This window comes from Podarcis bocagei, assembly GCF_964188305.1.
Source record: "Podarcis bocagei genome assembly, chromosome: 9".
Classification (NCBI taxonomy): domain Eukaryota; kingdom Metazoa; phylum Chordata; class Lepidosauria; order Squamata; family Lacertidae; genus Podarcis; species Podarcis bocagei.
Window position 1 is genome coordinate 29,025,822 of NC_138134.1, and position 26,487 is coordinate 29,052,308.

Below are 26,487 nucleotides of genomic sequence, written 5' to 3' on the forward strand. Positions count from 1 at the left end.
ATCTGCCCTTTTAAAAGTTAGAAATATCACCCAAGGACTTGAGACAATTCAGGAAGTAGGATTTGATATTCTTTTGCAGCAAGCAGAACCATTGTTTCATTCAGTTTATTAGGCATACAGCAGCACAGGAGCTAGGTTTGCAATAGCCAAGATCTTGACCTCATCTCATTCCAGTAATCCCCTTTCTTAAGCATCTTCAGCCAGACTGAAATTCTCCACACTGTAGTGTCTACAAGAGTAGATGTGAAAGGGAAATTTAGATCCACAAACTTATTCCTTTTTATTTCACTTGCACAGCACTGGCATTTGACTTCTGTCCTATTTCTATTCACACTTACAATGAAGTGACAGCTGTATCGGAACAGGAAGTTGTGATTAGACCAGCGTGGATAGAAAAAGGAAAATGGGCAGAAGGCACCACTGCAACCCTTCTGTCTTGGCCAGCCCACCAAGAAGTTCCACTCACCCCCCCCTTTCTCCAAACATCTGTTTTAAAAGGACACATTTCTCCCCATGTAGTGTCATGGCCACCATAACCTGCCAATCCGCATTTGCCCAGACTCCAAAGATGTTTCTTTGATGTGTTGATGAGTGGTCATCAGTACCTTTGTTCTTCTTAACTACTGTAGGCTGCATTTTTCCACTGTTAACTCACTGATTAAACCGGAGCATCTAGAGCAGGTCAGGATGCCCAGAAACCCAAGGGACTGAGGGCCAGGGCCGTCTTTACCCGGGCGTACAAGGGGTGCAGGGCGTCAGGGGGGCACCAGGCGCCCGCTGCTTAAGCCACCTAAGCGTACAGTGGTACCTCAGGTTAAGAACTTAATTCGTTCCGGAGGTCTGTTCTTAACCTGAAACTGTTCTTAACCTGAAGCACCACTTTAGCTAATGGGGCCTCCCGCTGTCACCGCGCCGCTGCTGTGCGATTTCTGTTCTCATCCTGAAGCAAAGTTCTTAACCTGAGGTAATATTTCTGGGTTAGCGGAGTCTGTAACCTAAAGCGTATGTAACCTGAAGCGTATGTAACCCGAGGTACCACGGTATTGTACTGAGCTGCTACGCAGCAGCGGGGTCAGCGGCACCTGTTTGGAAAGTCTCGCTCACCCAAGCTGGGAGGAGGGAGAGTGACAGGAAAGAGGGAGAGACAGACAGAAAGAGAATGCGCCTATATAGCGACGGGAGCGTGCACAGGCTCCGGAACCTTCCCAAGAAGGACTCGTATATGCACGCTCGCAAGGGCCCTCCCAGCTCCTCTAGAAATAAGGTTGCTCCCACAGTTAAAGGCTGCCTGAGATGGCTCTCCCATGCATGCGCACAATGCCCGCCCGTCTCATCTTTCAGACACCTCCCTACGACCATAAGCACATGCGTGGAGTCTTTGCACCGACTCCCAATGTGTTCTTCTTTAGAAAAGCTGGTTTTAAACAAAAAACACAAAAAACTCCTTTTGGAGGTGTGCAGGCATGAGCACTATTTATCAAATGATAATAGTGACATAAGCATAATAAAAGTGAATTTGGGGGCTAAGCTAAATTTGGGGATGCTCGGTGGGTCTTTGCACCCTGGTGGCGTATATGCTAAAGACGGCCCTGGTGAGGGCACCCACAAACTTGTAACAATATGATACGAGGCCAACACAGTTTACTCTAACATAACCCTGAGGCTCCAGCTGTATCAGAAACAAAAGCAAGGACAAGAATGCATGAGCTTAGCCACAGCCTGAGTTATTAAACCTGGTTCAGGTTTGACTATCCAAGAGAAATTCAAAGCTTATTAGCAATGAATTAATATCATGCCATCATAAACCAATTTATGAGCTTGGTGTTAGTGAGATGGTAAAAGGCTGTTAGTAATTTTGAAAGGGCAATCTAAACAAATAGAATGTTGTTTTAAAGTTCCTAAAAACGTCTAAATGTATTTTTTATATATCTTAGAGACTTAAGACATTTCAGAGGTGTTTTGGCTCCTGAAAGAAAAAAATGGAAATTACACTGGACATCTTTCAAGTACAGCAGATATTCCCATAAAATATAATTATAACACTAGGGTTACAGAAATATAAAAATGGATTAATAAGTATCGAGAAAAGTTGTTCCTTGGTAGATTGACTCAGACATCTATACTCACTGCTAGTCATTAAATGTACAATAATCAATAGATAGGGTGGACCAGCTCAGTATATACTCAGACCAGTATTTATAACAGTTGATTTATTTATTTTCGTAACAGTCACTAACGTAAGAAAAACTATTGTACACTGGGACAGTCAGTGTGTGGCAAGTATCTTAAGAACGTACGTTTCAGAGGGAAAAGCGTGGTGGGGAAGAGGAATCATTCCAGTTCCATTTATGTTGCACATTAAATGCTGCCAGCTCCTGTTTCATAAGAACCCAACAGTGACTTCTTTATTACGTAAACATGTTCATTTTAAGCATAGCCAACCTGTTGCACACTTACGTTAAAAGTCAGCCAGTGATGGAATTATACAACAGGCTGAGGGGTTTAAGGAACACACACAGGAGCACAATTTTCTGAATTCGTTCTGAAAACAAATTACTAAGCTGCGATGCTCTGAAAGATTAACATTACGGGGACAACAAAGATACACGGGCAGGACACCCCTAATTGCAAGGCACGTCCAGCATTTGCTGAACAACGCAGCGTGCGCACCACTGAAACGAGGCCTTGCCTTTCAAAGGAAAACTGCGTCCACTTTAGTCGATTTGATTCACTAAGTTTGAGTGCCCGCTGCCCTCTGAGGACTACAACGTCCAGCATGCCAGGAGTTCCGTGGTTCACAATCCCTCCGGTGAGCCAGGGCAATGCATCCTGGGAAATGTAGTCCGAGCCCGGACTTAACTTTTTGGAGCGCTTCGCCTTTTGTCCCTCCGCTCCTTGAGTCGCCGCGCGCCTTCGAGGAATCGGGCAGAGAAAGCGCGGAGCGGCCTCGGGAAAAGTTATCAATGCGCGTAGTTTCAAGTCTCCTCTCCTCCTCCCCCCCCCCCGAGCTGCCGCTTTGGCGCCAAATTGTAAAGCGGACGTATCCAGCATGGAGCCGGCGTTTCCCCGGGGCCGTGACGTTGTGCCTGCCTCAGACGGCAGCGAGATGAATGGTGGGGGTCAGACGCAGGCGAGCTGCCTGAATGGGTAGGCGCACGGTGGTGGGTCTCCCTCCTCATAACTTTTCTTGCTTCTGCCTCCAAGCTTAAGGAATGGCTTGCTTAGAAAAATCTCTTTCCTCTCGCTCGCTTTTCCTGCTTAGGTGCAAGTCCCAGAGTTCAGGTAAATGGATATGGGATTGCCGCGTCTCTGAACGGGCTATCCTGTGGTTTCAATCGGCTATATAAATAGGAAGTTTCTTAAAAAATGTTTCTGGTTAGAAACTTCTTTCTTTTCTAATCACGTTTCTGAAGGCAATTCAACTTACTTCCGTCTCTGTCGTGGGTTTCCTTGCCCATGCGGTGATGTCTTATTATTGCACAGAGCCAACCTTGCTTAACACAGATATACTGTAAGTCGCTTTATAAAGTCACTTTGGCAAACCAGTTTGTATCCGCAGTCAAAGTAGATAAAGGGGCAGAGCAGGAAAGAAGCAATGGCTGCTTATAGTTAAGTAGTGGTTCTGATGGTGATGCCAATTGTAGACACAGAAAATATTTAAAAAATAAATTTAAGGAACCACAGAAAGAGAGGGAAGGAAGCCGAGTTTTGAAAAATGTTAAAATGATTGTAAAAATATTGAAATGTATAACACTGAATAATAATAATAATAATAATAATAATAATAATAATAATAATAATAATAATAATAATAATTGTAGATGAGTTAATGGGGACTTACAGGATTCTTTCCAACTGGTTCTGGTTTAGAAATTCTGTACCCCTTGCCTTTTGTTCTCAATACTCTCTTGCCTATGTTCCTGTCTGGTATAGTCTGGTTTCCCTTCCTCGCTCATGTATCCACAGCCAGCGTAGTGAATGAAACCTCAGTAGATTGTCGGGAATATGTAGCGGCAGTCTCTTGCAGGCCATGGTGATGGGTAGATTCGTAGACTTGTAGAAGGGGTCACAAGGGACATCTAATCCAACCCCCTACAGTGCAGGATTTTTTTTTTGGCCAATGTGTGGTTCAAGAGAGATGGCTGGCTCCCTTGCAGCGTTCGAAACTCCCATTGTTCTTAGGTGTGTTTTGCGATGGAATTTCATTAGTGCAAGCAGTTTCTGAGCTCTGGGTGCAGTACTGCACCTAGAAAACTGCAGAGGAAGGAAAGGAGGACCTTTTCTGCCTCCTCACTTCCAGCCGCACTCGGAAGACTGGAGGAGAGACCCTCTTAAGAATATTAGGGGAGTGGGCAGGGGAAGGACTAGAGACCATGTGAAAAATGAACATAATATTTTAGCTGCAGTTCATACATTTTCAGTTTTGTATTCTTGTTATAAAAGACATTCTGTTGTTGTGCCCGTAACCTAGGCTTAAGGTTCCATTTAGCTCCTAGCTTTCATATCTCAGTTTCTAACACTGCTCCCTTGATATAAAAGAATGAAGATAAAGGGAGTATATTGAGGTACCAACTGAGTGATTCCTTAAAGTGGCTAGGACAAAATTCAGTAAGTGCTCTTGCCAGCACTACTTTTTTTTTCCATTGGTAAATTTTGTGATATGTTTTTATGTGCACCGTACCAAAATGTGATGCCTTCTCTCAACTGAGAGCTGCAAATTTCAGCAAATAAGAGATGTGATTTGGTAAAAGACACACATATTTCTTTTTGCTAAGTGATGGAGATTTTGTCATATTACGGAATTAAAAATACCTTATTTTGTTTTCATGTGTCATTGTTTTTAAATTTTATTATGATTAGGGGCCTCAGAAGTTATATGGTAAGTGGTCTCGGCCCGGTATAAGGGATGGGCTATCATTAAGAGGGTATTGGTGGATGGGTGGCTGGAACAGGAAGCACTCTGTGTTGCAACATTTCATTGCTGGTCCCACTTGTCATGTAACTGATGCCCCATACATTTTGTGTGTGTGTGATGGTGGAAGTGTTGAAGCATTCTAAAATGCCTGTGTGTGTAATTTTGTGTTGAGTGGCCAATGGTTGTCTGAAGGGATTTTTAATATTCTTATTTTTGAAAACAATATGCCCTGCTCCACACAGGCTGAACCACCTTTTCAAATGTTGCAGGGGGTTGTTGTCTCTTGGTCTGAGGAAATACTCTGAGTAGGCATCATGGATGTTAAAAAGGGAAAGACATTTAGAATAACAGTGTATAAAAGATATGCAAGAAGTTGACTGTGAATGTGAGTGTGAGAGGCAGAATATGTGAAGTACATGAGCAAAGGCACCAAATGGCAAAGATATAATTGAGGCTTCTTGCTTGGATGCATAGTAAGGGATGGTACAGATGAAGGGTAGCTGAGGAAATGAAAATGTATAACATAAAGAAGAATAGAGGATATCTGGGCTATAAAATAAATCTACAGGGGAACTTTATGAGACTGTACTTCACAGTGATGCTGCAAAATTAGGGGCACAACTGATATACAGAATTATCTTAAAATATATCATTTAGCTATTCCCTAAATAGCTCTTTGAGTTAGCTTTGCTGTGATGTTCTCCCAGAGACACAGGCATAAAAAGCACCAAAATAATTAAATGAACAGCACAGTGTTGTGGATGCAACTCTCAGTGCATTTCAGTAAGAAAAATTATGTTCTGATGGTGTCAGGCGGGACTGATTATTGCCAAAAGCCTGGAAATCCATAAAACTAAACAATATTATCTTCTATAAAGGTTTTGATTACAGTCAATATTCTGAGCAGGGGGTAGCATGCAATTAAAAAAACATACACAACTATTTAGATAAAAAAGGCCTTTCTATGCAAGCATTTCAGCTTCATTTTGATTGTGAAATGAAAGGAGACAAATCTAAAGGAAAGGAAGCAGTTGATGCCCTTGAAGGAAGGAAGGTTAATAATGTCCAAAGAAATCCAGCCAAGGTGATGAATGTGGTCTTTGGTAGGTGGAGTATTGCCAAAGCCTTACTATATCTGAATTCGAGAGCTGAGTAATATGATAAAATACTACCGAGAGACAGTTATTAATATTTTTTTGTTTATGAGTCTGAAATGAGCAAATTCAGACAGTTTGTAATGCATTATGGGCAGGTACATATGGGTCACAGAATGCATACACGTTTTATGAACAAGGTAATTCTTAAATGAGCTGGCTTCGTACAAATTTAAGCCAGACTTTTATCCAGTTAACTTTTATCTTCCCTTAAGAGCAGTGTCTCTTAACAGCTTTGGGAAAGAGGTTTTTCCTTGACCAGATTGACTCTGCTTCATTTGAGGCTTTTAAACTGAGGTTGGATTGCCATGTGTCAGGGATTCTTTAGCTGTAATTCCTACATTGTAGTGGGTTGGACTAGATGACCCTCGGACCCCCTTCCAACTCTACAATTCTCTGATTCTACAGGTGGTCAAGGATTAGACATAGGATTGAATTTGTGTGAAAAGCTTTTTTTCCTACCACTGGTTTATAGAGCTTTGTCTAAGAAAGAGTCATAAAGCTCTTCTCTAAGATAGCCGACCATGCTCTTTGTTCTTACTCAAATAAATCTAAATTAGCAGCAAAGAAGCAGAATAGTGGAGAATGCAGTTCAGGTTGTTGATAAGCTTTGATGTCTCAGTCTTTATAAAAAAAAATACTAGAGCTTCCTTACTTCCCATCTATATACTAACAGAGTAGTTTATTGATAGTACAGTATTGTTGTATGCCACACAAATTTCTGAGTGGTGCAAGATTCCAGGGGCTCTAGACCATAGCTGTCAACTTACAGATTTGAAAATAAGGGACCAGCAGCCAAAATAAGGGATTTTCCGAACACATGTATGTTTAACTTCTGAGCCCCTCCGAGCCAAAGGCAGAAAGCCCAGCCAGCAGCCAAACGAAGCCTCAAGCGGTGGTTCCCACAGCGATCAACCCAGCAAAGGGGATGCATCAAGGAAAACCTCCGTCACCTCTCCGCTGGAAAGCGCTGAGCAAATGCGAGTCCCCAGGCAACGTAGCCGATTTGATCGGCACAAGGCATGCAAGCTCCACCCCCCAGTCGTGCTTAGACTCCTTATTGGGTGAGCAACGCAGCCAAGCAACACAGTTGGAGCCTCCCTCCTCCCTGGCCAGCAGGCAGGGAGGGAGAGGAGCTGCTTCCTTTAAAACCTGGGAAATTTAAGGGACATCATCAATAAGGGACAGCAGCGGGACATAGCGCTGGGATAAGGGACTTTCCCGCCAAATAAGGGACGGTTGACAGCTATGTTCTAGACACGTACCTAGGACTTGTGTTTCTTTTTGGATATGAGGTACAGCGGAGACTGTGGTTTCTTTGTGATACATGGTTTATTTACACATATATAACCTGAGTCTACAATGGAAGGGTTCACAGATTTAGCACTCTGAAAGGATCTTGTTTCTCCCATAGCCCAAGCCTTGGAATCAAACAGAAATCAAAACTGACTTTCTCTGCAGCTTGCTGCTTTACTTCCAAGTCAAATCACTGCAACTTAACTCTAAACTCAGGCTTTGTCCTTCTAACTATTTGTGAGTTGAGGGAGAGGCCTCACCCATTTGCTGTCTCATTCAAAGCTCTTTTCATTTGTTTTCCTTAATGGCCCATCACCCAGGCCACCACCTCAACACAGGAAGCTAGTCTGGGTTATAGTTTAAAAACTTGCTGGATCCAGGGGTTTGAAGGATCTCATACAGCCTACACCCCCTCCCCCCCCAACTCATAACAGTACAGTATAATGGTTGTAGGATTCCCACCCCTACCCCTTTTTACTTTAAGGAATTCTATTTGGTACCTTAGCCTTAATTTTCATTTCTGCAAGATTCCTTATTTCACATCAGGATGACTTACACTATGTTCAGTATAGGAGGAGCAAATCTAATTACCGTATTTTTCGCTCTATTGGACGCACCGGACCACAGGACGCACCTAGTTTTTAGAGGGGGAAATCGAGGAAAAAAATATTATTCCCCCCCCAGCCCCAAAGAGCAACGGACAGGCTGCGCGCTTCCTCTTTAGCCTTGAGCAGCATCTTTAGCCTTGCACAACGGGATGGATCGTGCCCGCTGTCCACCGGGGCTGGACTAGATGACTCCTGGGGTTCCCTTCCAACCCTGCAATTCTGTGACCTCGGAAGTTGTTGGGGGTCTCCACCACTGGAGGCTTTTAAGCAGCGGTTGGGGGACCATCTGCCTGGCGTTCTTTAGCTGTGATTCCTACATTGTGAGGGGGCTGGGCTAGATGACCCTCGGGTGGCCCTCCCAACTCTATACAGTCCTACACTTCTGCGGCAGGAGATCCACAGCCGCTTCACACAATGCCCACTCCCAATTTTCATTGGAGAGACATGTGGCTTCACTGTCTAGGTAGGTACCCCCTTACCTGCCACTCTTCCCTCACCCCACTTAAGCCGAGGGAATTCCTGCCCAGAGAAGCTACCAGGTGAGGCAGGGGTTAAGATCTACCTCTGGTAAATGGCTTTGTATCCTCCCTCTTTCCCTTTTCTCTTCTTCTATGCTAGTTCCTTCTCTTATGTTTTGTTTAATCTGTTTTTATTGTATACTAAAATAAAAGCTGCAAAGTTTCCTTTTTTATAATATTTCCCCCCCTCCAAACTATAACGTTAATCTAGATAAAAACGCTGATCTAGAGGAAAATAAGGGGGTGGAGAAAGGACGAAAAAAGAAAAAGAGGTAGAGATAGAGAGATTTTTAAAAAGTTGGCTTCTTTAGCCTTGTGCAGCCTCCCGCGGCTGGAGAGGCGTGCACGGCTAAAGAGGAAGCCCGGGCAGCGAACGGAATGGATCACGCTCGCTGCCCGGGCTTCCTTTTTAGCCTTGCGCAGCCTCCCACGACTGGAGAGATTGTGCAAGGCTTTTCTAGAGGAGGGAGAAGGGACTGACTGGCCGCGTCAGTCCCTTCTCCCTCCTGGGGAAAAGCCCGCAAGAGCCGCGCGAAGCTTGTGTGTGGCTCTTGGGGGCTTTTCCTGCTTGCCTCCCCCCCTGCATTCGCTCCATAGGACGCACAGACTTTTCCCCTTAGTTTTTAAGACGGAAAAACTGCGTCCTGTGGTGCGAAAAATACGGTAGCCACAATTTTAGTGACCTTGGAGCCTTTTGCAGATTGGCTTGGTCCTCTGAAGATGCTAGTTCTTGTAAATTGATAGTTCTATGTTCTCCTGAGGGAATAAGTCATCTGAATCCATCCATTGTGTCTGTCTTCCAAGAAAGAATGCTATCTTTCATACTGAAACCTTGTTCAGCAAGAGCTGAAATAGTTTAATTTCAAGTCTAAGCTCACCTGTGCCTTTAAACTGAATCTCTGTCATGATGTAATGAACAAATTGCCTTTGTCTTGACTGGTGTCTTAGCTAAATCCAATTTATACACCTTATACCTCCTTTGTCTTAGTTTAGACTAAAGTAATGATTGTCCTTCAGGTGGGTTCCCCAAGGAGTAAAAATGTTGAGAAGAGAGCTTGTTCTTGTAATTTTTCTCTAGACATTTCCATAGATACCAGTGTGGAAGTGTCATAATGAAGGAGAAAATTATTTCTGTTGTACCAGGAAAAAGAAAATTTGGGTGTATAAAGACATAATGAGCTCACCATGGAAGCTCATTTGCCTCATAATGGTATATATGCCCTATTCAAGTTGAATTAGTATGTGGGCAGGGAGTGGGGATGCACCAACCAGTCTTGCCTTGTCTGATTAACCCTGGCTATGAATGTTTGCAGGGGGAGGGTCTTTGCACATGTAGCTGTACACACAAAGACTGACATGTAACCCATTTGCTGCACACACAGAGGCATTTGTGCAAATACTAGGTAGTGGGAAGGTGTGATGTCAGGTGCAAAGTTAGTTCAGCCATGCTCATGCAGTGATTCAGCTTGTGAATAGGCTGGCCTGAGTAGGGTTTCAGTCTGAGTCTCCAACCTGAATCAAACTCTGAAGAAGTCCATTCACCGAAGAAACTGGGTTTACACAGTGCTAAAGCCCTCTTCAGGCATTATACTAACAAGGAAATAGAAATGAGAGCTGGGAGGAGCATGCTAGCTGCACATGCTTGTATCCTTGCCCTTGTCATTGGAAAATGGCTCTCTGCAATGGGGAGCCTGCTTCTACTCAAGGAGCCTTCCCACACAATGTACAACTTATTTTTCAGAGTTCTGTATTGTGTGGGAAGCTTCCACGAATAAAGGAGACACTTCACGGCAAACAGATGCTGTCCAACTCATTGATAGGGATAGTGGTGAAGCTGATGCTCCACTCTCCACTCTAAAAGTAGTGTTTCAAGAGTAAAGAACAGTGTGCATAAAAAGTGTTTTGAAACTTTCTTAAAATGTAAATATTAAGTATGCAAAGTGCTTGAAAGCAAACTAAAACAAACAACAAATCAATCATCCCAGCGACAGTGTTATCCCTTGAAGGAGGGATGAAGAGGAGATCAACATTCACTTCAAAGATTGTATGTGTTTGAGTATCAACGGCAAGGGGCAGGATAGTTACGTCTTTATGTGCCCTCTTAGTCATCTTTAAGCACTTCTACCTGGTACATGTAAGACTCAAATGTGCAATAGTTTGTATGGGAGCAAAAGATAATCTGTTCCAATATAACACAACCACAGTACGAAACAGACTATTAGTGGGTTTTTTGGCCTTCTAGGTTGTTCTGTGCCTAAAAATCAATTACAGAAAGGTGGAAGGATTAACCTTTACTGTAGGATTTAAGCATGAAAAAAAAAATTCAGTGTTTGTTTTGTACATTAGTAATAAAATAGAGGAGCGCCACTCTGCTGCACTCTGTGATTCTTGCTGGCGACTTCTAAAGGAGTTATTTCAAAGCTGTCACTTTCTGTTTTCTGAAATGCTGGATGCAGTTGAGGTGTCCTAGGAAATGCTGGCACGACAGGTGTCTTGGTATATACAAAACCTACAAATTAGAGTTTTAGGTGCTATGGCTGAGTGACAAAAGGTGAGGCTGGGAGACATGTTAGTTTTTTCAAGGAGCTGAAGGCAAGCTGAAAGAGGGAGGCTGCTTCTTTGTGTACCTGGCAAAATTTGGGGTGGATATATTTGGTGGATATGTTTGGTAAGGGACACGGGTGGCGCTATGGTCTAAACCACAGAGCCTAGGGCTTGCCGATTGGAAGGTTGGCGGTTCAAATCCCAGCGAAGGGGTGAGCTCCCGTTGCTCTGTCCTAGCTTCTGCCAACCTAGCAGTTCGAAAGCACGCAGTGCAAGTAGATAAATAGGTGTTGGGTTGAAATAAACGTCAGACGAGTGACAAGTGTCATATGGGAGGCATCTCCCGAGCATGTCTCAGGGAGTCCCTTTTATTGAATATTACAGCATTGCCACGTATGTGCTTGTTGCTGATTGGTTAACACAAATACATTGCAAGGGTTGCATATAAGACATTAATCATCAATAGATTAAAGTTTGGGAAAAGGAACACAGAGTTGGACAGGCGTGAAGACCTCGTAATTAAACAATTACTAATGATTGATATAGCAAGACTTAAGCTATAACTAGTGATTGATATAGCAAGACTTATAAACTATAACTAGTGATTGATATAGCAAAACTTAACAGGGCATAACTATTGTATTCCATAGATGTGGTCAACCATGCTTTAAGAACAGGTCAGGGTATGTTTCATGAACTCAATGTGAACTGAACATTCTAGGAAGGAATGTTTCAGCTCAGAGCAGTTTGCCAGACTCATGTGCAGAAGCAAATGTACAGAAGCAAAACTTCCCATCAAATAGGTACCGCTCCGGCAGGAAGGTAAACGGCATTTCCGTGCGCTGCTTTGGTTCGCCAGAAGCGGCTTAGTCATGCTGGCCACATGACCCGGAAGCTGTCTGCAAACAAAACGCCAGCTCCCTCGGCCACTAAAGCAGATGAGCGCCGCAACCCCAGAGTCGTCTGCGACTGGACTTAACAGTCAGGGGTCCCTTTACCTTTATATTTGGTGTGTGCAATACACACCATGGAAAACAAAACCTCTTGCAAGTCACAGACCACTTTTCACACTCTTAAGGTTTTTTCCTGCTCTATTCTAGTTATGTATCTAAAGAATGAAACTCGTACACATAGGCTTTTCTCTTTTAGACCATGTATTTGTTTGAGAAATGAGTTTATTTTAAATGCTCCTATTTGGGGTTAATTGTTCCACCTGCCTATTCATGCTTCCCAATTGTAGAGATTTGGCAAAAGGGCCATTACTGTCTATAAACTCCTATAGAGAGATTCAAAGACTTGACTCCTCACATTAGAATGCACATCGGCAACACTATTTATGGGCAGTGTAACTGAAAACCATTCTTACCAGACAGTGATACCACCAGAAATGTTCAGCAGAGAGTGCCTCATATTCTATTTTTATATTTTAGCTGTAACAAAAGATATCACACCATATGCTTGCAATTAGAATAGCTGGTCTAAGAGGTATCTTTGCTCAAGCAACTTAACTGTCAGTAATGCTGGAGCAAAGAACGTAACCTTTTGCATATTTCTCTAAAGAAGGTAACATTGAGGGATAGATAATAGTTGGCACTGCGCTGCCTAAAGACTGCAAATTGCTGCTTTAAATGAGATAATTTAGTCTCCTTTTGGCCTTTTTGGTTGAAAAAGAAGTGTTGCTCATATGGCACTGGGCAGATATGGAACACTGATATTCTCCACTATTAAATTCTTGATCTGAATTTATAACCTTTATGGTCAGATGCTGCTCTCTTAGTTGTACTAATTAAACCCTCATGCCACTCTGGAATTTTACATCATGGTAATTGACTTATTTCCAGAGACTCAAACACTGGGGTCAAAGTATACCTAATAGACTATTTTTAAAAAATAAAACAATTCATGCAAATCGTAACCATTAGTGTCATTCATTTGATTTGACTTTTGCAGGTATGGCTGTGAAACACCCTGTAAAAAACGTGATGACTATTTGGAGTGGCCTGAATATTTCATGGCTGTAGCTTTCTTGTCGGCACAAAGAAGCAAAGATCCAAATTCTCAGGTAAGAAGATGGTGCCCAGGCAGCTTATGTTGCACTGTCTCTCATAAATTCATATGGCAATGTTTCTAGTCATTCAACACAATCGAATTACAAGGATATCCAAAGTTAGAGCAAAGAGGAAACTACAACGAGGATTTTATCTATCAAGTGGTAACTTGAGCTGTTTTTTCTTGGGAAGATTGTTATTTTATAGTACTAGATGAGGAGCTGTGTGGTTCCCTTCCCCATAAGAAGTAAAAATACTTACAGTTTACAGATAATGCATCTGATGACAATAATTGAAGAAGAAGCTAGTGTATTTGAGATTATAGTTTGATCTAGCCATGTAATATGGTATGTTTTTACTGACGTTCTGACTTTTCCATTTTTACCTGCATGTCACTAAGTAGGAACAGACCAACTTAGCCTACAAAGCATCACAATAAAAAGCATTTCTGTACCTTGCATGTTTTTGAATTGAATTGTTATGCTGGGAACTTTTGTCCTCTTCAGGATGGTGCAGTTTGAATGAAGAAGCATGGTCTCAAATGGTACTTACATAGTGCTTGAACATTTTCAGTGTTGATGCTCAAGGTCAGACCAGGCTCACTTGGGTTTCCTTTGTGGGGAAGTATAGCTCCAGCTACAACAGGGTGGGTACCACTTGCCGTAGCAGAGAAACCAGGTGAGTACGGGATCACCAAAATATCTGACCTATTACAAGAAACAGAGTTGTTCATTTCATTTCAGGTTGGTGCATGTATTGTGAATTCAGAAAACAAGATTGTTGGGATTGGCTACAACGGCATGCCTAATGGATGCAGTGATGACTTGCTACCTTGGAGCAGAACAGCAGATAGCAAACTTGACACAAAATATCCATATGGTAAGGAATACAATATCTACACCAGATCGCTTATTGTTTTTACTTACTAAGTAATATCCTTGCTTTTATTTGTAAAACATTTTTCTCTTTTATATTAAAGAAAGAGGCTTTTACAACCAAATTTTCCTCTATAAAAAAAACTTAGGCATTCACATAATGTCATCTTAAGCTTTTTGTTTTATTTGTACAAGCCTATAGGAATGCTTGCCTAGCAGCTAGTGTAAGTAGAATAAATGTTTGTTTATCTACCCAAAATCAGGCAAATATAGTATTTATTCTTTGTAAGAACTGAAGTTGAACAGAATTTCTTCAAACCTTACAAGAGTTTCAGTGTTAATTGTAAATATGTGTTTTAGGAAAAGCATATTCCAAGTCACAACACAGGCTAGGCAATGCAAAATAAAATTGGACTGCAGTAGTATTTTAATTAGGTCGATGCCATATGTGAATAGTATTAAGAAATGAGCAATTAGTAGTGTTTGTTAAGTTTTGTTGTGTGTGTATATATATATATATAGAGAGAGAGAGAGAGAGCGCGCTAAAATGCATGTTTATTTAAAGCAATAGTGCCAATGTAGATTACTCAAAAACCCCTTAAACATGTCCACATTTCATTAGATGCTAGGATTGAGCATCCACTTTCCATCCTGAACATAGATGTGCAAAGAGCTTCTTTCAGTGAGTGAGGTGTTGCCTGATTTAAGTGTCCTTTTCCTACCATTAATGAGGGTGGCAGATGAGGTGGGACAAGCCTCACCATATTGTGGCCCTGCCTTTTACTGCTCTTTCAACGTGGCATACATTTTTTGTTCTCCTACACACCTCACAACAGCCATTTTGTTACTGGTGCCCAAAATTACAAATGGGTCCAGTGGTCCAAAAAGGTTGGCAACCTCTGTTTTATCTCAAAATACACCCCCGACCTCCTCTGCAAACAAATTGCTTAAGTTAAATGTAGAACAAAATACAGTGGACCCTCTAGTTACGTACCGCCCTGGATATGTAACTTTCGGGTTATGAACGTGGCAAACCCAGAAGTATATACTTAACGAGTTTCACCACATACACAGAAGCGCTCTGTGCGCCGTGTGTGTACGCAGAAGCGGTGCCTCTGCCTACGGACTTTTCGGGTTGCGGACGGACCCCCATAACGAATTTAATTCGTATCCGGGGGGTCCAATGTACAGTGGTACCTTGGCTCTCAAACTTAATCCGTTCCGGGAGTCCGTTCCAAAACCAAGACGTGCTTTCTCATAGAAAGTAATGCAAAACTGATTAATCCATTCCAGACTTTTAAAAACAACCCCTAAAACAGCAGTTTAACATGAATTTTACTATCTAACAAGACCATTGATCCATAAAATGAAAGCAATAATCAGTGTACTATACTATAAAATAAATAAGACAGTATTATAGATGATAAAAAAATAATTCTTACCTGCACTGATGATAGTCATTGTTTGGATGGGAGGCTTTTATCCACTTCCGCAGTCACACAATCAATCAATCAGTAGCTGAACTGGGTTCCACACAGTCACAAAAACAAATTAACCTAAAAAGCCTCAAAAACAAAAATGCAAAATAAATAGCAAGAACAAAAGCACCAAACTTAATCTGTTCTGGAAGTCTGTTTGACTTCCGAAATGTTTGAAAACCAAGGTGCAGCTTCTGATTGGTGCAGGTGCCCTGGAAACAATAGCCGACAGCTGCATCAGACGTTTGGCTTCCTAAAAACGTTCGAAAACTGGAACACTTACAGTGAGGGGGGGGAAAAAGTATTTGATCCCCTGCTAAATTTGCCCGTTTGCCCTCTGACGAAGGAATGACCAGTCCGTAATTTTAATGGTAGGTTTATTGTTGCTGTTAGAGACAGAATAACAACAGGAAAAACATGATTTAGAAGTGATTGGGCTGGATCCAGCCCCCAGACCTTAGTTTGCCTACCCATGAACTAGATAGTTTACTTTTTAATGATTTCTTTAAATAATAATTCTCTGGTGCCAAACATTTAAATTTGGATAGAACTGTGTCCCCTTATTGGCCTACAGCTATTATGCAGAAGAATGAAGCAGAGCACCCGCCAGCTGACCAATTAGAATTTACTAGCTTCTGATGCCTTAGCACCTGTTTAAAAAGACAGAAATCTCACTCAGTTAGTTATCTCCTTTTTGAAGCAGTGTAAACAACAGCAGTTAAGCTGTCACTCAGGTGACCTGCTGGCTTCCTGCTGATAACATTTTATCTCCACAGCTCTAGAAGAGAACCCAGGACAGTTTACATAACTGTTAACCCTTAACAATATGATTTCTCCACAACAACAAAAATGAGTTTTCCTTATGGCGTTACTGTTCTTTCACAGGAGCCTAATATGGTGCTTCTTGGAAATTAGAAATAACCTCTTCACTTTTGGGTTGTTCCAAGATGACCTTGTAGCAATTAAGACAGTCTTAATAGGTGCTAGTGAAGATGGTAACAGTACAAAATGATTGTCTAAACTGCATTCTTAGTGCTGGTCGCTTTTTCTCAAGCTTCATTGCCAGCTATCTTACCTGGAGGTGAGAGCTGCTTGGCTTTACTTCATAATTCCCTCTGCTCTTAAGAACACAGAGTGCACTTGCATAATCAAAAGAACATTCCTATCCATGCATGTAAACACACAAATGAGCTCCTTTATAATGGCAATTAGAGCTCTCTGGGAGCACTGGTGCTGTGAGATATTGCCACACTTAGGGTGACTGAAACTATTTGGCCTTCAGCCTATGGCTTTGCTTCGTCCTGTAGGTGTTCACGAATGGCCATGTTAATGTGCTTAATGATTTCATTACTCACTGCAAGCCTGGCCAGATTGCTTGACCTTCATTGATCTTGGTATTTCTGGATTATTTCCCCTCCCCTTCCCCACTTTAAATTTCTCTCTGGTGTGACAGATTGTGCTGGCTGTTTGCTTCTGGAAGGACGCAGGCATTTGCGGCGTAACACTTTGTTAAGTTTCAGATTGATGACTCACTTTAATGAACGCTCATATGAATATTTGTTGGGTTCTTTTTATCTTTAATCAGTGTGTCACGCTGAACTGAACGCCATAATGAACAAGAACTCTGCTGATGTGAAAGGCTGCAGCATGTATGTTGCCTTGTTTCCGTGTAATGAATGTGCAAAGCTCATCATCCAGGCAGGTAAGGGAAGGTGCCAGCTTGATTTGTCAGTGTTGCTGCACTGTCTGTTCATGGGTACCTCATCACAGATGTATTTGGTTTCCAAATTGCGGCTGTTTAGATCTAAATTAATTGCACTATCAACCTTTAAGACACTCCTTGTGTTTTCTATACTTGAGTGGTGCCAGGTTTTCCCGTGCTAATTGCATCCTCTGTGATTCTTAGCTTGTTTTTAATTCAGGTTTGCCTCTTCCTCGACCAAGAGCTGCCAAGGAACTGTGCAGGCGTTGCATATAATTAGTGTCAATTTACAATTCTCTGACACATCGCGAACAGAAAATGGGGGTGGGGGTGGGGGAGAGAGAATAAACTGTGTGTGTCACAAGATCTGCTGGGAGTATATATATGTAACATTTTAATTTGAGCGTCAGACATGGTCGACACTTGAAGATTTTATCTCTTTGGTCATAAATGTCACCGAGACTTCTATGATCTCTCTTATAATTATGTCTTTCATTACAATAGTGATAAATCTTCACCACTGCAGCAGGTGTGCTAGTCTGATCATTAGTCCTTTCTTCAGATTATTGGATACTAGTAAAATGTCCATTATTATGACAAGATGCAGAATGAAGGCTTATATATTTCACAGATCCCTGCGGTCTGAGAGAGGGGGAACGTGCACCTGTACAGGATCTCTTGTCAATGAGACCTGGGTCACCCGCTGTTAACACTCATAGGCACGCTTTCCCCAAGCACATTACTTTGGGAAATCTCCATGCCACAGTGCTAGAGTATATTCTGTGCTTGCAAAAGGTCCTACTTTAATCCTCAGCATCTTTAAGTCTGAAATTCTGGCGCGCTACTGCCAATCAATGGACCAGTGCGGACTGACATTTCTCTGTGAACTTTCACTGTAGGGATGAATGGCAACCCTCACTTATTTGGGAGAAAATAAAGGGGTGCCCCATTGGGATGGGGTCTAAGTCTTCTCCTGCCTGCATAGGAGTTTGGATTTGATATCCCGCTTTATCACTACCCAAAGGAGTCTCAAAGTGGCTAACTTTCTCCTTTCCCTTCCTCCCCCACAACAAACACTCTGTGAGGTGAGTGGGGCTGAGAGACTTCAAAGAAGTGTGACTGGCCCAAGGTCACCCAGCAGCTGCATGTGGAGGAGCGGGGAATCGAACCCAATTCACCAGAATACGAGTCCACCGCTCTAACCACTACACCACACTGGCTCTAGGGACATTCTGGTCTTGTTTCTTGGCCATACTTCACTATGATGGAAAATTGGGAGAGTGACACTTGGTTTCAGGCACTGGGCTTTTATACAGCTAATTTCCTCTGCCACAAGTGGAAGAGCTTTAATTGCAATATAAATGGCTCTGTTTTGATTAAATTTTAATGTTAATCAACTGGATTGGCAGGCCAAAATTTTAGAAACATGGAGAAACTTCTCACAAGTATTCCCTTGTAGATTTTAAGCATTTTATCAGGGCTGAAATGTAAGGAGGGGGAAAACGATATGCACTATTTTTTGAAAAAGTTATACCTAATGACACCACGGCCATGACACAATTACTTAGTCTATTGTAAAGGGCAATTATAAAATAAAAGTGCCAAAATAAACTATAAATATAATGCAGTCTTGCCTCTGAGAAGACACTGCCCTGCTTTGTCTGACTGCTGCGGCTAGTAAGGGATCCTGGGAGAGACTGTTCCACCTGTCTGCCCACCTTGTTCCCAATTCCCCTGCCAGCCAGGAGTAGGAGAGTGGAGACAGTTACAGCTAATTGACTGGCGTTCCTGCCCACAAACCAAATAAGAGGACCACTGCAGTGCCAGTGCAGACCACCAGTGTTGTTGACCCCTGTCCCCCAAGGAGAGACGTCAAAGAGATTTATCCCTATTGGGGTCACCAAGAGAGTGAGGGTACCACTCTCTTTAATTTTGCATTTTTGAATTTAATCATCTGGTATACAAAAGTGAGTTACGTATTACGGGATGGCAACTTGAATTTTGCATGCGTTTTGGAACCTGGAGGGATAGTTTGTGTTGCAACGTTTCTGAGTGTTTTAATGTTGATTGAATCATAGAATTGTAGAGTGGCAAGAAACCCCGAGGGTCATATAGTCCAGCCCCCCGCTATGCAGGAATATGCAGCTATCTTTTGCGGGGATCTAACCTGGTGGCGCTGTGGGTTAAACCACTGAGCCTAGGACTTGCTGATCAGACGGTCGGCGGTTCGAATCCCGTCAAAGTGCAAGTAGATAAATAGGTACCGCTCCGGCGGGAAGGTAAACGGCGTTTCCGTGCGCTGCTCTGGTTCGCCAGAAGCAGCTTAGTCATGCTGGCCACATGACCTGGAAGCTGCACGCCGGCTCCCTCGGCCAATAAAGCGAGATGAGCGCCGCAACCCCAGAGTCGGTCACGCCTGGACCTAATGGTCAGGGGTCCCTTTACCCTTTACTTTAACCTTCAACCTTGGCATTATCAGAACCATGCTCTAACCAACTGAGTTTCATGCCACTTTGGGGGGAAATCTGAATCAGTACAGAGTAAGGCCCTACCTGAGTCGGAGATGGCATGATGTGTCTATTTATTTATTAAATGTATATCATTCCGTTCTTCCCAAAGGTGTTTGTATGATACTGTTTTGCGTTAGATGAAGGGGGCGAATGAGCTGCTTCTAAATCATACGCAATGCTACCATGAACTTTTTTGTGGATTTTCTTTTTTAACGTTTAAGAGAATATTTTCTTTTTATGTGTTAATTATGCTACTTTAAACGTGGATCACGGTTTTATTTGTATCTGATTCTCATTCAGATATAGTGTTTGATATATATATATATATATATATATATATATATATATATATATATATAAAATCATTTTCCGTTTGGTTGTTTAAGACAGGCTGTAAACCACTTAAGAGATTCCTTTGGAGATGTGAAGTGGCATAAATTTGATATAAATAAATAAATTGATAAATGTAAAATAAGATTCAGCGAAATAAAGTATGTGTAAGGTACATAAACACAAGTATGATTTAATGATAATTAAATTTTTAGTTATCAAAGGTTAATTTCCACATTTTACATGGGATATGGCCCTGGCCTCAGCATTGTACAGTGGTGCCTCGCAAGACGAAAAGAATCCGTTCTGTGATTCTCTTCGTCTAGCGGTTTTTTCGTCTTGCGAAGCAAGCCCATTGAAGGATTAGCGCTTTTAGCGGCTTTTAGCGGCTTATCTGCTGATCGGATCAGCTGATAAGCGGCTTAGCGGCTTAGAAAAAGGGGGGGGAGGGAAAAAAAACCAGCAGGAACTCGCAAGACATTGTCGTCTTGCAAAGCAAGCCCATAGGAAATTCGTCTTGCGAAGCACCTCCAAAACAGAAAATTCTTTCGTCTAGCAAGTTTTCCGTCTTGCGAGGCATTCGTCTTGCGGGGCACCACTGTATATATTTCTTAATTTTTGATGGAAATGACACCATGTAATATTGGGGCATTTTAGAAATCTCGGTCCATCTCGATTTTGCCCAATAAACTCATTTGCCATTATATTCATTTGCTTTATATGCAGCAGTGAAATAGTTAAGCTCTTAAAGCAATCACTCTTTCAACTCTCTCCTGTCAGACTCATTGTCAGTTATCACTCTTGGTTTTTTCTGTTCTTTGTGTGTTCAGGATGTAATATTGACATGTTGGCAGAATGGGAAAATTTGTAGGATTGTGCTCAGCACAGTCACAGTTAATGCTTGCAGTCCGGTGGGGGTAGGGAAGAGCCATGGAAGCAGAAACAGAAATTGCAAGAGATATGAGTGCTTTGAAATTGTCCAAAAGCTGCTTTAAGTAATTACGTGAGACTGTACTATTGTGTTTTTTTAAGGATGAATTCACGATACATACAAATTCTTCAGAGAAGAAATGTCTCCTGTCTTTCAGTGTGAAACATTGTGCACACTGATGGACAGTAATAGCTTCGCATCCTGGAAACAGAAATGCCAGCAAAGCAGAAGACAATTGGGTAGCAGCAATTTCACAGTTGCAGTTCAGTGTGTGGCTCCATCTACTCTAGCTTTCTTTATATATCCCACCAATAACTCTACAGATCCGCTTGGGGAAATATATAACACTTTTGGTATTGCACCCTCTTAAGTGCTGGGCCTGAAAATCCTGAGGCTAAATCTGTCTTCCTCCACTTTTGAAATTCCATGACCTTCAGAGTTTTTGGCCTCTTTAACAATCCCATCTCTTCCCAGATTAAGCTACTTTTTAAAAAATTTTATATAGCAGCATTATAGGACAAAATACCTATGCTCTGGATCTGTCATGCTGGTTCTAGTTGTTGCTAATGTTGGATGCCCTATTTTAACTTGTTTGTAACATGAAGTATCAGCATGTCTTTAAACTCTTTAACTGGTAACAAGTGGTTTAGTTTAAAGAAAACTAGGCAGGTTAAACAGAGAACACTCTGAATAGGAAACAAATAATGACTCAAAAAAAAATTCCCCATCCTAACATCCTCTCCAGATCTCTAGACAATCTAGTGTGAACATAACTATTTATGTGCAAATATTTCATTCAATTTTTCTAAAAAGCTGACAAATCTCCCTATTAGTCAAATCACACCTAAACCAATTGATGGGTTTTACCCTATACAGTGGTACCTCGGGATGCAAACGGGAACCGTTCCAGAGCCCCACTCGCATCCTGAATGGAACGTAAGATGCATCTGCGCATGCGCGGGTTGCAGTTTGCCGCTTTCGCGCATGCGCGTGATGTCATTTTGAGCGCATGCGTGAGTGGCGAAAACTGGGAGTAACGCGCTCCATTACTGCCCGGTTGCAGCAGAGCACAACCCGAAAGTGCTCAACCTGAAGCACATTCAACTCGAGGTATGACTGTAATTAAAATAGTGTCCATGAACCTACTGCCTATAGCCAACAGAACTCTCTGAGCAAAGGGTTGTCTTCTCCCTTTTCTGTATACACTGGTGTGAAATCCTGCTGCACATAAGGGGCTGCTTTATTAGGAGCACAGCTGATTTGGTAATTGGAAGATTTGCATACATTTCTTCTGCTTAAAAATATCTTTATGTAGATTTTACTTTTTTATATAAATTTAACTCTGTCTTTCCTTGAATGCATCTAAACATTTTTGCTTCTCATTGTTGTGTCTGCTCATAGGTATAAAAGAAGTTATTTTTATGTCTGACAAATATCACGATACTGTGGAGATGACAGCTGCACGGCGCTTGTTTGATTTAGCTGGAATTATATACAGGTGAGGTAATGCATGGGCTCCTGCATCTTTTTTCCCTTCCATCCTTTCATATGCTTCTGTGCTGTTCTGAAGCCCCACACTTATTCATCTATAGGCCTCCTCCCATTCATGATGCAAGTAAAGGTAAAGGTACCCCTGCCCGTACGGGCCAGTCATGTCCGACTCTGGGGTTGTGCGCCCATCTCACTTAAAGAGGCCGGGGGCCAGGACTGTCCGGAGACACTTCCGGGGGCCAGCGCTGTCCGGAGACACTTCCGGGTCACGTGGCCAGCATGACGAAGCTGCTCTGGCGAGCCAGCACCAGCGCAGCACACGGAAACGCCGTTTACCTTCCCGCTATAAAGCGGTACCTATTTATCTACTTGCACTTAAGGGTGCTTTCGAACTGCTAGGTGGGCAGGAGCTGGGACCGAAAGACGGGAGCTCACCCCGCCGCGGGGATTCGAACCGCCGACCATACAATCGGCAAGCCATAGGCACTGAGGGTTTACCCACAGCGCCACCTGCGTCCCTTACATGATGCAAGTAAGTGAAATGATATCATTAAGGGCTCAAAGGTTCAGGGCCAAATACAGGGAAGTGGTTGCCTGCTGTAAGCGTTTTCTGTAACCTATTTCACAGCCTTTGTGCAAAAAGGGATGTAATGGCTGCCACCAAATATATTTGGATTCTTTGAAAATCATGGCAGACAAGTCTCCTGCCCCAACCTATAGAGAAAAGCAGGTCATATTTATTTATCTATGAGGAAGATACCTTTATGGAAAACCTTATACCTTCTTCCTATATTGCGTAGTATTTCCCTAAGAAATATGGCCTCTGTTTGTACATTGCAAAATGCATATATTTATTGTTTGCAGTGTTATTCTTGTTTGTATTCTGCCAAATAAGAATTTATTGTTCACGTAAAATATAGGCTGTATAGCATGTTGTTATATTGGCTGTGCTTAAAGAATATAGCAGTAGAGGTGTTACAAAGGTTGTCTTCGGTTATTCCTAGCAAGTTACTTCTTAAAGCTGAAGCCTCTGCTTCCTCACTCAGAAAACAGTGTCTTACTTCCATGTAAGAGCATAAAAGATAATCATCAGGTTGCAATCCTATACACCTCACCTGGTTTAGCTGGCCAATCAAAGCCATTTCCTGGGATGTCCTGTTTCCTGGGGTGTGGCCGCTGTCACATGCTGGCAGCTTCTAGGAGCCACAGGTGAGAACTGAGTGCAGGGGGGAGACCAAATGTGGACAAACTACCCCAGAAGGAGCACAACATGTTCCCCACCAGAGGTACTGCCCTCCCCTAACACCCCAACTCCCCATCCAAGTACAATACTCCAGAAGAAATTGCAGTATAGATCCATGATAGATACGGATTGTGACTAATGTTGTGTGTACACCGCTTCGCAAACCAATGGTGGGAGAGGACTTTATGCAGACTAAAGGAGACTGTGTACACAGCCTTCGGGTATAACCAAGCCAATCTTTTCATGAAATATGGCCTGAAGGGAAAAAAGGGTATATTTTATAAGGCACTAAGGGAGGTTAATGTGTTCAACTAATGGTTTAACACCTTTATGATGCCGTGGTGAAAGGCTAATTATTATGAATTTAAAAACTTGAAATTCTTAATATTAATGTAGAACCTTCTTGAAGTTTTGCATGTTTTAACAGTTCTGACTGAAAACGTTAAGCTGACTTCTAGCTCCTGGGCTAAAGTAGAAATCATGAGCCAATAATGCAGCATTTGAAATTCTGTTCTAAAGTTATTCCTTGTATTATATGTCTACCATGGGCACTAGGTGAAGTGGAGGCATAACTCATTCTGTTGCAAGTGAAATATTTCCAGAGCTTGCCCATGATTAGGGTGCCTCCAGCGCTTCCAAGCGATAGGCTGGATAAAGTGTGTGTGCCACCCTCCTCCCAAACTTGTCCTTCATTCTCTTGTCTGTTTTTGCCTCTTCGTATTGATTTGTGAGGATATGGTTATGCTTAATGAATCTCTAGAACTGAATTGTCAAGCTTAATGAGACACTAAATCCACACTATTTGCATAATCCTCTGTTTACTGGTAGATTGTAAAATATACACACAGTCCCCAAATACCTTTCTTGCTAATTGCTGCAGCAGATGCTCTAATGATGTAAAAGGATGAGCTTTGTTGGCAATATTAATTTTACAATTCTATAGTTGTAACTTAAAAATTATTCCAGTTTCACTAGTTTATATTTTCTATCCCTTGCATAATGCAGTATATTTTCCCCCTTTGCAGTGAAATTACTGAAGCAAACTTTGGAAGTTTTCTGTGAAAAAATTGGCATGAAAAAATATCAAATGTTACAGAAAGACTGGTTACATGATGCCACCTCCTGCAGCTAGGTTGTTAGAAATCCTTTGACTCCTGGCTAATTTATGAACTCCAATAGCTGAAGAACATACAAACTAAGCAACCCCATGTGTCTTTTTGTCTTAGACTTTCTTGTCCGGGTTTCTCTCAGTATGGTGCACTATAATTGGCTCCTATAGAGATGAAACACAGAGTGAATCCAATGATATTTTCCCCTTCTTAAAATTTAGTTGGGAGGCTAAGCAAACAAAATGTTTAACTACTTCACTAGATAATATCCATCTCTCTCTCTCTCTCCATTTCTTCCCCAGGAAATTCAAACCTAAGTGCAGTAAGATAGTCATTGATTTTGATTCAATTAACAGCAGACCGTGTCAAAAGCCTCTGTGAGTTACATCTAATTAAATCTCTAGAAGATTGTGATTATCCTTTTCTTAGAAGCTGCTAATGCCTTTCATCTTGAAGTTTGGCATAACTTTTTAATAGCCCACTACAGTTGTAAGTAGACATCTAAGGAATATGTCAGGCCCAGAAAATTTTTGTCCTCCTTGCCATATGTTTTAAGCTTTGACTTCCTGGAGTTTTCCAAATCTTTTCTAAATGGAACCTATAGGTGAGGTCTGGACTTGTGTATGAACAATAGGAAAGGTGTGTTCACTGTGCAAACATCTGATCAGAATGAAGAGGACCAAAGTCACAAGCAATAACCTATGAATATCAGCTCGATCAAGAAAGCTGCTGGATAGCTTGTGTGATGACATGTAACTGTAGGGATGCATCTACCAGCCTAGCAGGTCTGCATAAAGCACAAACTATTGAAAATGTCATTTTTCAAGCAATATGGCTAGATGTCTCTATAACAGTCAAAATATTGTGTTGTGTGAAATCCATACTGGTACATTACACCTTGATATTTTACCAGATGTTCACCTCTTTAATTGCTTCTCCTGTTGCAGTGTAGCGTGTGAGCATGTGTTCAATTATGTTTGAAGAATGTTTTGTATTGGATGTAGTTTCAGAGTAGCTTTAATTCCTTTCCCCCCAAGATACTTTCCATTTAGCAGAGGATAAGTGCATAAATCATTAGGCTTTCACCTATGGGACTCTGTTTGGAACTGATTTTAATGTCTAAAAGGAGACACATTTATTGGTCTAAATCTCTACTAGACAATCCAGCACATTACAATTCTGGGATCAGCCTCTAAGGTAACTTAATCACTGCTTTCCCTCTAAGGGAAATGAGGAGATTCAGTCCGCACTGAGGTTGAACATGCCAAATGTCATAATTATGGTTTTAGCTTGCTTTTAGTTGTTAAAAACTGGCCCTGTGCCATAAGTTCTGGAAAAACAGGCTAAAACTATCAAGGGCTTTCAATATCTCCCCTTCTATTTGATTTTGGGAGGGAATGCCTAATTGTGCATGTTTAGAAAATGTTTCCAACCCCAAAGGTATTCATGTTTTTTAAACATTGTGATGTTTTCCTGAACTCTTATTTTCTATGTTGAAACCATTCTGTAGATTAAGACATTGTGTAATTTGGCTTGCCACCAGTATTATTAAAGTCTTATTAAAATCCTACTTTGTTGAAGTAGACTCATTATTATTATATTACACTATATGTTTGGCTCTAGAGAGCTGCTGTTTCTGCAATCATATGCAAAGTGTATTTTGTATATTTGTTGTATCATTACAGAAATTGTAATGATCAAAAATTACTTAGCTGCTGAAGAAGTCATGCTGTAG

General features: G+C 41.8%; 1 protein-coding gene across 1 annotated transcript; it reads left to right on the forward strand.

The window, feature by feature from the left end:
* The first annotated feature begins 2,936 nt into the window (after positions 1–2,936).
* On the forward strand, positions 2,937–26,322 carry DCTD (dCMP deaminase). The gene is made up of 6 exons (XM_081208524.1): positions 2,937–3,147; positions 12,986–13,097; positions 13,827–13,962; positions 17,022–17,138; positions 22,311–22,407; positions 25,055–26,322. The coding sequence occupies exons 1-6, from the start codon at positions 3,050–3,052 to the stop codon at positions 25,131–25,133; spliced, it is 639 nt and encodes a 212-aa protein (XP_081064650.1). The 5' UTR covers positions 2,937–3,049; the 3' UTR covers positions 25,134–26,322.
* The last annotated feature ends 165 nt before the right edge of the window (positions 26,323–26,487 follow it).